General features: G+C 43.8%; 2 protein-coding genes across 4 annotated transcripts; one reads left to right on the forward strand and one right to left on the reverse strand.

Moving 5' to 3' along the window:
* Positions 1–892: 892 nt before the first annotated feature.
* On the reverse strand, positions 893–8,060 carry SOX30 (SRY-box transcription factor 30). Its single transcript, XM_009091668.3, has 5 exons — positions 7,404–8,060; positions 5,997–6,236; positions 4,810–4,983; positions 3,215–3,692; positions 893–1,314 (listed from the first exon to the last, which is right to left on the reverse strand). The coding sequence occupies exons 1-5, from the start codon at positions 8,008–8,010 to the stop codon at positions 945–947; spliced, it is 1,869 nt and encodes a 622-aa protein (XP_009089916.2). The 5' UTR covers positions 8,011–8,060; the 3' UTR covers positions 893–944.
* A 341-nt stretch (positions 8,061–8,401) lies between these two features.
* On the forward strand, positions 8,402–12,971 carry THG1L (tRNA-histidine guanylyltransferase 1 like). Of its 3 annotated transcripts, XM_030229419.2 has the most exons (6): positions 8,402–8,588; positions 9,391–9,567; positions 10,008–10,177; positions 10,868–10,956; positions 11,527–11,634; positions 12,204–12,971. In XM_030229419.2, the coding sequence occupies exons 1-6, from the start codon at positions 8,404–8,406 to the stop codon at positions 12,363–12,365; spliced, it is 891 nt and encodes a 296-aa protein (XP_030085279.2). In that variant the 5' UTR covers positions 8,402–8,403; the 3' UTR covers positions 12,366–12,971. The 3 variants fall into 3 exon arrangements, with proteins under 3 accessions (XP_030085279.2, XP_018771072.2, XP_018771073.2); XM_018915527.3 differs by lacking the exon at positions 8,402–8,588 and having other exon boundaries at positions 9,421–9,567; positions 10,012–10,177; XM_018915528.3 differs by lacking the exon at positions 8,402–8,588 and having other exon boundaries at positions 9,501–9,567; positions 10,103–10,177.
* The last annotated feature ends 226 nt before the right edge of the window (positions 12,972–13,197 follow it).

Raw genomic sequence — 13,197 nt, forward strand, 5'->3', positions numbered from 1 at the left:
GTCCATCTTATGTCCCAGTTACCCTCTGCACTGCCATGAAGGCTTGCAGGAGGGCACACAGCCTCCAGGGCACTGGCCCTGCCAACACTGGCCACTTCCCACATTTCAGGAGGAGAAGTAACAGCACTTGGCACAGATAATTGGCATTTCAGGAATTTGCATTATGGGAAAGTTTGTGGGTGAGCTGAAAATCACCTATACATGGGAACTAAAACCTCTTGTACCACATTTTCCTGGCTGCAGAGCTGCCAGACATGCTGACGGATGATGCAGAGGAAGCCAGTTTGAGTGGGTTGTTTGTGTAACTTTCACTTCTGTTATAGACAAGACAGGAGAGCCTTCAAGAGAGCTCAGCTGAAAGCTGGATGCAGTGACACAGAGCTGCAGACACAGATCCCTAACAAGCACTCCAGGACATCAGCTCTAGCTGGGAGGGAAGAAGGGATCACTCTCATGTGTGGTTTCCCATTAGTATATTCAGGATATGTTAAACCACTCTTCCCTTTCCCTGGCTTGGTAGAATAAATCACAACAGTTGTGTACCATTCTAGATTCTGGTGCATTGAAATATGTCTGATATCCTACACCACAGGGTATAAAAAGAAAGACGGGAGAAAAGGGAAGTTAGAGCTAGAGAATAATCTCACAAACAGCTGTTTTATACCCTGAAACATATTTGAGGAGGAATTTGTGCATTTGGCCACATGCATTCCTGCAGGCCAGATCAGCTTTCAGTGAGAATTTAGAAATGAACAGTCATTTTCTGCTATATATAAGACTTTCCTCTTATACAAACAGCTCATCAGACTCTTCAAAATGACCTGTGCAACTTACTAAAGCCACCTGGGTTTCCCATTGAACACACTGACTGAAAAGGTGGTGTTGAGGAAAACATTTATTTCCCATTCTATAATATTTCTCTGGATTATAATAAGTTTTAAAAATTACAACACTTGAAAAAACTTTACTTCCTCTTCCTCATCACTGTCAGTTACATTGACAATGTAAGTGCTGGAGGGAGTAGATGGGGGGGATGGCAAAACCTCCTCTACCACTTCCACGTCCAGCTGTGGCAGGGGGCTCAGAACTCGCTCCTCGCTGCAGGTGCTCTGACAGGACACGACCTCAGGGCTCCCACAGACACGCTGGTTCTCACAGAGCCTCTCTTCTGAGTATGCCCTGAAACGATAGTCTTCATCCAGAGTGGAAAATATCACCTCCTGCCTCTGGTTCCTCTCCTCATAAAAGCCAAAGCACTGAGGCACTGAGCTGGAGAAATTCCCGTAGCCAAACGGAGCTCTGAGTGGGAATGTGCTGCAAGGGAAGAGATTCAAGGTTGGCTTTCAGAAATGCAGGGCTGCACAATGACACTCCTGTTCTGTGCTACTCAGCTTATCCTGTTTTTTAAAACATACAAATTTAAAACCATGCCTAATTTCAGCATCAGGGCCATCACAAGAGAAGTTCAGTAGCTCAGCACACACGAGGTGGCTCTGAGAACAAACATAAACCCCGCTGTATTTATCAATCAAATAATACCATAGATAAACCAGCATGCAGTGAGTTAACCAACATACTCAGATTAATTTTAAAAAGCATCAAAAGTCAGTCTGGGTAATTTCTGTATGCCAAATTTAGTGACAGACCTGGGGTAAAACGCTCTTATTTGTAATTTTTCATGAGATCTTACATCTGTTACACTGTTATCAAACAGGACAGGGAGTCCTTGTGCCCAATATGTGGTTGTCAATGTTAATATTTAAAGAATGCACAGTAATAAATGTTTAAAAAGCAACTACATAGTAAATTGCAGGAAGTTACTCTGTCAAATGGAACTGTATTCCTCCAGTGGCAGATTCCTGAATTTTTATTCTGATGCAGAAAGACACAGGGATTGTAATTTACAGTGTTTTAGAGAAATTCACTACATTGTGAAGAAAACAAAAATATGTAAAGAAGTATTAGAGCTCCACAGTGCAGGCATTGTAAAGACATTGATACAATATCTGTTAAGGTTTCAAGGGGACTAATCAACATTCCAATCTAATATTTAAATTTTTTTGCATACATCTGCACTTTCAGTTCAGAAATCATGACTCTTGCATGCAAGAAATGAGTTTATAGGACAGAGAAGTCATAAATCACTTTATTAGAAAAACCCTGGCATTAGCAAAGCTGGCATTCAGCTGGCATTAATGGACTTCAGAAGTCCATTAATGTGTGAAATCAGAACAGCCTTTTATGCTACAAGAACTCTTCTCTCTCAGAGGCCTCAAAAAACTGTCTCATTTCAGACACCAAGGGTTGAGCCAAGATCATTTTTAGCAATTTGGGGAATATGTGTTCTGTGTTTCCTTAAAGGACCTCAAGAAATGTCTTGTACTGTACTTGTCAGCTCATGAAGTTGTTCTGACTTTGATGGATCATCATTAGCCCTAATTAAAGACCAGGTGGTCTCATTGCCACAGGAACGTACTGGTTGCTGCTGCTAGTGAGAATAAACAGTGCATTATAACAGGAAAAAAATAACTTTAATAATCATAATAATTTGTTACATTTGCTACTGCACAGTCATGAAAGTAAAATGATGCCCTGTAAAGAATAAGGATCAGATGCCTGGTGTTTGAGCTGCCCACCTGCACCAGGGCACTGGTGCTTTCTGTGCATGCTCAGCCCACAAACACCCACAGGACATTACATCTGTTAGCCTGTAAATTCTTTGATTAGAGAACCTCTGATTGACTGAAAAGGAAAAAAACTAGGAATTACTACTTACACAGGAATTCTGCAGACAACTTCCCACCAGGCTGGGTTTCAGGAATACTACCACTTATGGCAATCATAGCGTACCCAGGAGACACCTCCAGGACACACCCACTACAATTCTATCTGACCATTTTCAATCTATATTTACATTATCTCTACCTAATGCTCTTCTGCTGAAATCAACTGCACTTTGACCCATAAAGTGGAAAGAAGATACTGCTGTTTTCCATGGTCTTGGGGTGCCAATTACAGTTGCAATAATTCTATGGAGCCTTCAGTAACTGGGCACGTATTACGAGCAGGCTGAGGCCAGGGGTTCCCAGCACACAGCAGCTACAGGAAGGTAAGAGCTCCTTTCCCTCTCAGTGCTCCACCTGCTGTCTGCAAGTCAAAACATTCTCTGCCTTTCAGCATTCTTTCCTTACTGGTATTGAAACGGTTTCATTACCTTGACGGGAAACAGCGAGGTCCAGGTATAAAGGAAGGGTGGCAAAATGGAAACTGAGGAGTTCCTCCAAACAAACCAGCTGGTTGTCCAATGGGAGCAGACACATAGGCAGGTGAGGGAATAAAAGGGGTAGCCTGGGGAAGAGCTATGCCTCTAGGAAAAACAGAAATCCCTGGGATCTCACTGTTAGAGACAGAAAACCTGCCACTAGTGCTGCTGATGTTACTCGGGTTCCTGTTGCTGAAGCTCTCAGCGAAAACGGGTGCAGGTCTCTTCAGGGAGAAATTGAGCCCAGGTGATACAAAAGCTTCTGTCTGAGCAGGTTCAGCAAAGTGCTGTGATGAAACTACAGGGCGCAGGGGCAGGGTTGGAACTGCAACTGCCACTGATGTGGTGCTTGCAGCTGTGGTCTGGAAAAGGGTCATGGGCACAGCGTGCTGGATGGAAGAGGCCGGCAGATGGATGGCGGGAGACTCACCTTCAGGAAACAAAACAGTGACTTATCAGACATGAACAGAGACTTCTGATCAACAGCATTATAGAAAACCACAGCATTTCTGGGTACAGTCACAATAATTCCCCCTGAAATTTCCTAGCAACTCATGTCATGCATCTAATGTGACACCATTCTGAGAGATGGGTTTGGAGCCCACACGATAAAGCTTCATTGCACAGAAACCCACACGAGGAAGCAAGTGGCTGATGTGGATCCATTGGTCTGGTGAGGCTCTGTCTTGTCCTAGTAAGGCCCCACAATGGGTTGGAGTGTGCCTCCAGCTCAGAAGACCTCACAAGTCTACTGATGTGAAGTGAGCCAAATTTATAACAAATCTGTGTGCTGAGGAGTCTAAAACACCCTAATCCTCAATATGTTTCCTTATTTCATCAATGAATGTACACACTAGACAATTTTACTTTGAAATGTTTTGCAGAGCACAAACCTCAATGTACATTTTCAAATCACACCTCATTAACAGGGCTGCCTTTATAAGGAAAGATTTCAAAACACATTGCATAGAAATTTTCAGACATCACTAACTCAGAACTTCATCAGAACAAAGCTGAGTATTCTTTTGGTTTAATATCTCCAAGAATTCCTACACAGCATAATCAGGCATTTCATTTTCTTGTCTCTTTACAAAGAAAGCAGCTGTTTCCAGGATATTTAGAGGAAATGCCATTGCCTGGATCTGAGCTGTTGAAATCCACTAACCATGCACTGACAGAGCCAGAGCTCTTCCTCTAAGGAATATGCAGATCAGCTCTTACACAGGTCTGGGGGGGTCTCACACTATTTCACTGCCATTGTGGAGTTTTTGTAAAAAAGAAGGATCCTTCCAGGCTGTGAGGTGGAGACCAAATGAGGGAAAGCAGCAGCTGTAGCTTAACATCTTAAGTAGAAAGAAATGTTGGTAAATAATCACACCTTCTCTGGGCAACCTGTGCCAGGGCCTCACCACTCTCACAGCAAAGTTTCTTCCCAATATCTAATCCAAGCCTACTCTCTTTTGGTTTGAAGCTATTCCCCCTTGCCCTGTCATTACTGGAACAGGTAAATTCTCAATTTTTAAAATAATTCACTACTGAAAACTCACAGACTGGACGTCCAATACTGTTCTTAACACTGGAGTTGACAAAAGAGTAAGTAGGTGATGAGAAGGGAAGAGTGCCAGCTGGATTTGTAGTGATGGCACTCTGGGAAGTGCCTGAAAATGCAGCAGAGCCAGGTGGTGGAGAACACTTCTTTTTGTTTGGCTGATAAACCCAACCTGTCAGAGATGAAAAAAAGATGCAGACATCCATTATTTTGGATGGTTTCATTACTTATCTAAAGCTATGCTATAATTCGGAAGGATCTGATAAGACAAGTGCAAAACCTGCTCCTTTAGGCAATGGCAATGCTCCACTTGGTGAGCTAGAAATGGGGAATTTTATTGGAGATGGAAATGAAATAGAAATATTTGGGTACTGTTTAGAAGTTACTAAGTAGTAGCTGCTTGTAAGACAAAAATCTACCAAACAGTGGGGAGAGATGTGGCTAACAGACATAAGAATATTTCATGAATTTACAGAGCTGTTTGGTTTCTTACACAGGTTAACTCTTAATGCAACTTTAAAGAATCACCTTTTTTTCTTCTTTTTTTAAAGCTGCAAGGAGAAAGGGAGAGTGATGCTCTTTTCTTTGTTTATAACAGATTAGGCAGGATCATGAACAAGCAGCATTATGATACCAGAGAGAGAAAGGATCACAACACCTTGTATCTCAACAGCTTTTTAAAAGTGTTTTACATTCTCTTATCTTCTGGATGAATGAAATTGTTAAGGGTACAAACTTAAACACTTGACAAAAGGCTGTGAAACATTTTCCACACCATTATGTGGGAAACTCAAGTCTACATGTTTGAGAATCCCACAGAATACAATGCTGTTTGTGCTTCCTGTGACATTTCCCTTTCCTGCTTTTAGAAATGGACACGTGTGTCACCACAGGCCACCTGGGCAGCTGTTTCTGGAGCAAGGACTGATGCAGCAGGCCACATAAACTCACTCTCTGGCCATTAGACTATTAAAGCATTCAAAAAAGCTGCTGTAGCTGCAGTGTTCTAAGCACCAGCATTTTGGATGCTTTAAAAAATTCATTGTTTCAAGCACACTGAAGGATTATGTACTTGAAATATCTGTATTTTTTTTCTCTCTCTGTTGATTGCCATAATGCATGAGATCGATTTTCCCAAAAGCCCTGCACTTCTAAAGCATTCAGGTAAATAACTAAGATGTTTACCAGGAAATTCCTCCCTGTGCCTCAGTTTTATTTTGTTAGCTTCCTCATAATAGGGCTGCTTCTGCTCTTCAGTGAGTTTGCTCCACTCCAGGCCCAGCTGGACGCTGATCTCTGCATTGTTGGCCCCTGGGTTGGCTTTGGCCACAGCAGCCCTGTGGATCCGGGCCCACACCATGAATGCGTTCATGGGACGCTTCACACGGCCACTCTTGGTCTTGCTGAAGGGAGTGTCTGGCATCCCTGTGCAACAAGGGAGGGAAAGATCATCACCTTCCAGGGGATACAGCAGGTCACACTCAATATCACACCCACAGGGTATTTGGTAACAGCATCACCAGGGCTTTGGAACAGATGAAACTCAGTGCACATTTGAAGAGCAGTTCCGACAAAATCCTCCACTGCCCTTTGCTGAGTCACTGCACAAGGAATCAGTTACCTGGCTTTTGTTATGTATAATTGAAAAAAAAAAAGAAGGAAATAAACAGGGCCTGCTAACACACTAGTTTGGATTTCAGTGGCTTGTTTTCTTATGAATTTACAAACTAATCATTGTACAGCACAGACCACACCACCACAAATTTATTATCGCCACCAGACCTGTGTAACCAAAGCCCTAAGGATGCAGGGACTAGGACTAAGGATGGGGAGGCTGCTTAGTCCCACAACTGTGCAGTCCCTGCCTTCTCAACCACAGTTGCTGTTTTGAGTTTCTGCTTGGGTTTTGGTTTTTTGGTTGGTTTTTTTTTTTAATTTTTTTTCATTTTTTGGATTTGGACACTTGTTTTGTTGGAGGAACATGTGTTCCCAAATGATCGTTACATGATACCTGGCTTTGGCTCTTTGTAAACACAGACAGCATTTAAATTGAGCTGGCAACATGATGAATCCACAGGCCCCTTAAAACTGATCCCTGAGCAAGCAATTTCCTCAGGAAAAAGGTTTAAAAATTAACTCTTCCACATCACTGATAAGTAAAGTCTTAAAGACTTTTTCCCTTTAAATAATTAATTTTGAATGTCTAGATATTTTTAAAAAAAGCTTCTAATAGAGATGTTTCAAAATGCTCTTCATTTAACAGGTCCAGAGTTTTTCAGAGAGATATATGACTACTTAATAGCTTTAAAAATCAAGCAGTGTCTTGACCTTAAAAGTGCAATCACAACTCAGTGTAATTCTGAACGCTGTCCTAAGAGGTTTTGTGCAGACAGGGAGGAATGTGACAAAACTGCCTTGATTGTAACAAACCACAACAAAACAACTCTGTGCTCCCGTGCTTATGTGTCTTACACTGTGCAAGAGTTGTGCTAAACACAGCCTTTGCAAAGGGATGGTTTTCTAACATGACATTTCTACTTGTATTCTCCTGCCTGATAACAAGTCACCCTGCAAGCTCTCTGACCATAATACCTGAATCCGAGGGCAGGACTGTGAGGGGAACGTTTTTTGTTTCAATCTTTGGTCGCTGCAGTAGAGGCTGCAATTGAACCGGCACTTGTTTTACCGGCACTGGAGTCACATGCATCAGCTGCGAGGAAAGAGGGCCTTGGAGCTGTACGTGGGACCTGGGAGGTAAGGACTGAAACAAGACCGGGATATTCTGATCCTGAGGAGGGTTCCCAAGCTCGCACAGGGATCCAGCCGGGGCATCGCTCTTCTCCACCTTCACTGGGCGGGTCTCGTAGGTCACGCTGGGTCGCTCCGTTTGGACGGCAGCTCTTCTCCAGGACTTATTTCCCGTTTGCTCCAGGACCTTCTCCTCGTTCTGGCGGTCACCGCTGCCCCTTTCCTGGTCCCTTTCTCTCCTGATAGTACCCCGGGCCTCTTTCTCAACCGCCGCCGGAGCCGAGATGCACCTGCTCTTCTTCGCCGCTCCTTCGCTGTGCCCGGGCCGGCTCGGGTGCTCCTGCACTTGGACGCGCAGCCCTCCGAGGGGGCCCATGACCTCCCTGTGCCTGGGGGGCGAGGCGGGGCTCGCCCGGGCGCGGAAGCGGCAGTGCCTGACCCTGCGCTCCATCGCTCCGCTGCCGCTCCTCGGCCGCCGCCACCGTTGCGCCAACGCTCCCCGCGGCCCCGCGCCGCCGGCGCGCACCGAACCCGCATCCCGCACCAACCGCGGGGCGCGCACCGAGCCCCAGGCCCGCCGGCTCGGTCGCGTTGTCCCCCCGTCCCGCGCCCACCGGTGGGGCCGCCCCGACCGCCCATCCCGTGCTCGTTGCTCGGCGCGCTCGGACCGGGGCGCACGGGTCCCCGGCCCCGGCTCCGCGCCCAGCAGCCGCCATGGGCGCCGTTGCCGGAGCCGCCCCGCGCTCCGCCCGCCGGCTCCGCCCGCACTCCGCCGGCACCGCCGAGCGCTGCTCCGGGCCGCCCACAAGCGCTGGGTGCCGCTCTTTCCGCTTCCGCGCCGGTCATGCTGCGCTGCTGCCGGGCGGCCGCGGCCATCGCTGCCGGCTGCGCTCCGGGCTCCCCGCGCGGCCGCCGCGGCCTCGCCATGGCCAAGAGCAAGTTCGAGTACGTGCGGGACTTCGAGGCGGACGATACGGTCCTGCCCAACTGCTGGATCGTGGTGCGGCTGGACGGCCGCAACTTCCACAGGTGCGGGCAGGGCCGGGCGGGCGCTGCGGGGACCCCGCGGGTGCGGGCTGGGAGCGCTGTGCCGAGAGCAGCGTCCTGCGTGGTGCCCGGGCTGCGCTGTTCCTGTCCGGCCTGTGTGAGTCCTGCAGGTGCGGGGTTAGAGATCCTCGCGTCCCCCACTCGGCCTCTCCAGGGCACGGAATTCCGCCGGGATTTTGTTTTCACGGGTGGCTTCAGAGCCGCGTTACCACCCGGAATGGGAATGGGCCGAGTAGGGAAGTGGTTCCAGTGCCTTAGGTGTGCTGGGGAGGAACAGCAGCTGCTATCCAGGGATGTGTACTGGCGTTTGGAGTCAGTGTCTGTGTGGATTTGCCTTCCTTCGGCATAAATGGGGCACGGTTCCCTTGCTTGGTAGATAACTCGAGTTCTTGCTGGGATATTATCTCTGGTTTTGGGAAAGCTCTTGAGTTTTAACAAGTTTATTGATAACTTTTCCCCTTATTGGGATGAATATTAAAGATACTCCATGAGAAAGGGGGTTTACAGAAAGTAGTGTTTGTTATCAATTTCTCGTTAAATACATAAATCACCTGCTTTAAAAAACTGCTTAGGGTCCAATACTGGTGGGAAAGAGAATGGCTTATCCAGAGTGGATAAGGAGGATTTTTGTTCCTGCTTTTCAGACCTGGAGAGAATTCTTTTGACAGTATTGACAGGATACTGGAAATCAATGTTCATATAAACCAAATATGAGGAAAATGAATGGGTTAGCATTTTTAGTAGCTTTTAAAGGAACTCTTATGCAGCCATTTTTGCTTTGAAGGTTTTCTGAGCAGCATGAATTCAAGAAGCCAAATGATGACCGTGCTCTGCACCTGATGACCAAGTGTGCCCAGACAGTGATGCAAGAACTGGAGGATATTGCTATTGCTTATGGACAGAGTGATGAATATAGTTTTGTTTTCAAAAAGAAGAGCAGGTGGTTTAAAAGAAGAGCAAGGTAACAGCTGCTTTGGTAGTGAAGTGAACTTGTTTTTAACATCTCTTTATAATTCTTCTTCAGATTTGCCTTTCCTGACACTCAGAGGTTAGGAGGAGGGCTGGTGCTTACACTGCAGTTAGTTCAAGTTTTTAATGTGGATTCTTTACATGTGATCTTTCAGGAAAATATGCTCAATAATACAGAACTTGTAAAAAAGTTATATAAACAACTTATATAAACTATCAAACATTATAAACAGACATTCTTTTAAGAAAATGTTACAGTTCTCAGTACCTCTGTTGTTCAAAAGTGTCTGTACCATTCCTCATCTGTTTGGCCATTATTTAAGAAATGCTGCTTTCCACTAGAGTTATCACTACTGCTACCTCAGATAAACACAGATATATAATCACACCCATGTATTTCTTTCTTTTTTTCTCTTGTTCTGTGTTTGCAAGTAAGTTCATGACTCATGTGGTCTCCCAGTTTTCCTCAAGTTACGTGTTCTATTGGAAGGATTACTTTAAGGACCAGCAGCTTCTCTACCCACCAGGATTTGATGGACGCATTGTGTTGTATCCCAGCAACCAGAATCTGAAGGACTACCTCAGCTGGAGGCAAGCAGATTGTAAGTGTTCCTAGAAAAGAGAGATTTGTTTAGTAGAGTTCATTTCTCTGAACAGAAATGTCTTTGCTGTGTATTTGTATATACAGTTGTCAGTGAAAAAACAGCAGGTGGGGTGTCAGTTTTCAATAACATTACACTTGTTCTGGGGTTTGTATAGGTACTGGCTGAAATTTGGAGTGTTCAGACTACAACTAAATTGACTGAATCCTAAGAGTGAATTCAGCACAAGAAATATTAGAACTGCTAACAGAATTAATGAATTAATTTTGATGTTCAGAGTTGGCGTAGCCAAGATAGTCTTTAATGAAGAGATGTGAATATTCAAGTTCACAGCAGGTAGTGATCAAAAGTGCTGAATATTCCATGTTAGAACAGACCACTGGATTTGTCTCTAGACCTTTGTCAGCACCTAGTCCCTATTGTCAAATGAATATAATTCACGTTATACATAAACACCTTCAGCCTCTGCTGTGCCTTTTTCATTTATGAAATCTGTCTTCTAGTCATGATATGCAGTACCTTAAAATGTATTATAAACATTGTATCTTCTTTAGAAACTGACTATATTAATTCCCCATTACTCTCGGCGATTTCTTGGCTACAGCTCTGGAAATAAAGCTGTTTTTTCCTAAGTAGTCACTCAGATGTGGTGAATAACCATTCTCACACTCATGTCTGTGCTCTCTCTAGGCCATATTAATAACCTTTACAATACAGTGTTCTGGATGCTTGTGCAGCGAGGTGGTTTGACACCAGTGCAAGCACAGGAGAGGCTCCGGGTAAGAGTCTGTTGAAGTCATGGTTTTTTACAGCCAAAAATTAAATCACAAGATTTGCAAAGTGTCTTGCCAGCCCAGCAGCCCTGGCTTGTCTGTTCTGACTGTAATAATTTTGTGGGTGTAGTCAACAACTTCTTCAATTGTGCAGATACTAATACCACTAGCAAATAATATAATTTTGGCCAAATATCAGCAGGGTTTAAGTTCTTAGTTGGCAATTTCAGAAATCTTAGAAATGTCATAAAATGTTCTGCATCCAAACCCATGAGGAACAGTGGCAGAATTCAGGTCCTGTTCATTGCCAGTCCCTTCTGTTGTGTTTTGTCTCCTTTGCAGATTTTAGCAGATTATTACTGTTTTCTCCTGGAATCTGTTGACTGTCTTCCATTTGTCTTGAAAATTTAATAAAAACCCTCTTGGAATTAATTCCTCTGTTGAGAGAAGTAATTAAACCTTATGACTTAAAGGTGAAAAACCTTTACAAATGTCTGTCTTGCTTCCAGTATTGACCCCTCCTCTATCCTAGAGATACAATTTGTTTCCTCTAAGAGTATTTTTCTTTCCTCTCAGGGAACTTTGGCTGGAGATAAGAATGAAATCTTGTTTTCTGAATTCAATATCAACTACAACAATGAACCTTTGATGTATAGAAAAGGAACTGTCCTAATATGGCAGAAGGTAAAAAAAACCCTATTGTCACTTGCTTTGGGCTGATATTTTAAGTAGTTACACTGTGGCAGACAAACTGCACTGTAAGAGCACCACATGTATCTCCAGTATATGTCTAGGAATAAATATATCTTTAAATTAACTATATTTGCCATGTAATTGTGTGTAAGGTGACTCATTGTTTTGGAGATGTTTTTGAGAGCTGTTTCTATGAGCATAATATAAAAACCAGTCTCTGGAGTCTGGCTTAGATACAAATTATGACCATTGAGATGAAACATGTATCAGCAGATGACAATGTGTGTATCACTGGGGCCAGGCTCTTCCCAGGATTAGGTCCCAAGTATATCCATGGCAAAGGAATTACAAACTTCTCTTCGATGAGGAGGCTCAGCTCATAGTTGGCTTAGTCCTTTTCTGCTTTAAGGTAACTTGGAAGTGTTCATTACTCTACGATTGCATCGATTTAGTGGGAGAAATTCCTGTCCTGTGTTTTTTTATTAAATTCTTTTTTATCAGAATTTTTGAATCCTCTCTGGAGCATTTTATATCTGCTAATGTGTCAACTGTATTTTCAGATTAATGAAGTCATCACTAAGAAAATAAAACTTCCAAAGGAAGAAGAAGAAAAAGAAGTGGAAGTGACCCGGACTAAGACTAAAGTTGTTCCCCTGCACTGTGACATCATTGGGGACCAGTTCTGGGAGGAATATCCTGAGATTCTGGCTGAGGATAGTTGATATCTCTGATGAGCATAACTGGTAGTTTACATTCTGCTCTGCTTGGGTTGTTGGCAAGTGAGGAATACGAATGGTGGCTGGCAGAGTTTGACCTGGAGCGCTTTTCAGCAACTACAATGGGTTTAGCACTGTTGCTGCCTAAAAAGAAGACACTGGTGCTGTCTGACATACAAGGATATGCCCATATGGAATGCTAAAATCATACTATATTTTGAATGTTAAGAACTCATCATGAATTAAGACTGTTCCTGCCTTGTACATGTGTATTTGTAAAAAAAAGTATGTAGAAATTTCCTGTATTTCTATAGCATTTACAATGAGGTATTTTATTGTACTGCTGAACTATAAAAAAGCCCGGATATTTGAACAGAAAATTATTAGTTTGATTTTTGTTTTAACTGAGATGGACCAGAATACTTCATTTGGGATTTAGTATTAAATTTCAAGACTGGTGTGTTTAGTCCGATGAGTGACAAACTGTTCAGCTGTCTGATTCTTACTGAAATGCAATGGAGTTGCCCAGCAGTTTTCTATGCTTGATTTTAAAAGTATTTGTCAAATGTACAGGATTTTTATACTTTTAAAAATATAAATAATGGTACCTTCCCTGCTGTGTTTTATTATGTGGCCTTTCTCATTCCTGGGACTTGAACTAGTAAGTGGTGACAGTTCCAAGCAGTGAAGTTAATAATAAAGATACTGCACAGGCTGGAATTCTGTTAGGACATGGATAGCTAGCTTCCCTCATATTCCATGGCCTGGGAATTCACCTGTCTCCTATTGTGCACAACACAGCATATTTTAAAAAAATACAGCACAACATAGCAAAATA

Source organism: Serinus canaria, chromosome 13, assembly GCF_022539315.1.
Source record: "Serinus canaria isolate serCan28SL12 chromosome 13, serCan2020, whole genome shotgun sequence".
NCBI lineage: Eukaryota > Metazoa > Chordata > Aves > Passeriformes > Fringillidae > Serinus > Serinus canaria.

Bases quoted from the DNA above. Each gene is read 5' to 3' on its own strand.
- SOX30 (XM_009091668.3), bottom strand. From the start codon at position 8,010: ATGGAGCGCAGGGTCAGGCACTGCCGCTTCCGCGCCCGGGCGAGCCCC. The intron at 4,984-5,996 runs GTAAACATCTTA...CATCTCTGACAG, and splicing joins GCACAGGGAGGAATTTCCTG to GTTGGGTTTATCAGCCAAAC. The intron at 1,315-3,214 runs GTAATGAAACCG...CTTCCCTTGCAG, and splicing joins CCTCGCTGTTTCCCGTCAAG to CACATTCCCACTCAGAGCTC.
- THG1L (XM_030229419.2), top strand. From the start codon at position 8,404: ATGCTGCGCTGCTGCCGGGCGGCCGCGGCCATCGCTGCCGGCTGCGCT. The intron at 8,589-9,390 runs GTGCGGGCAGGG...TTTGCTTTGAAG, and splicing joins GACGGCCGCAACTTCCACAG to GTTTTCTGAGCAGCATGAAT. The intron at 9,568-10,007 runs GTAACAGCTGCT...TGTGTTTGCAAG, and splicing joins TGGTTTAAAAGAAGAGCAAG to TAAGTTCATGACTCATGTGG.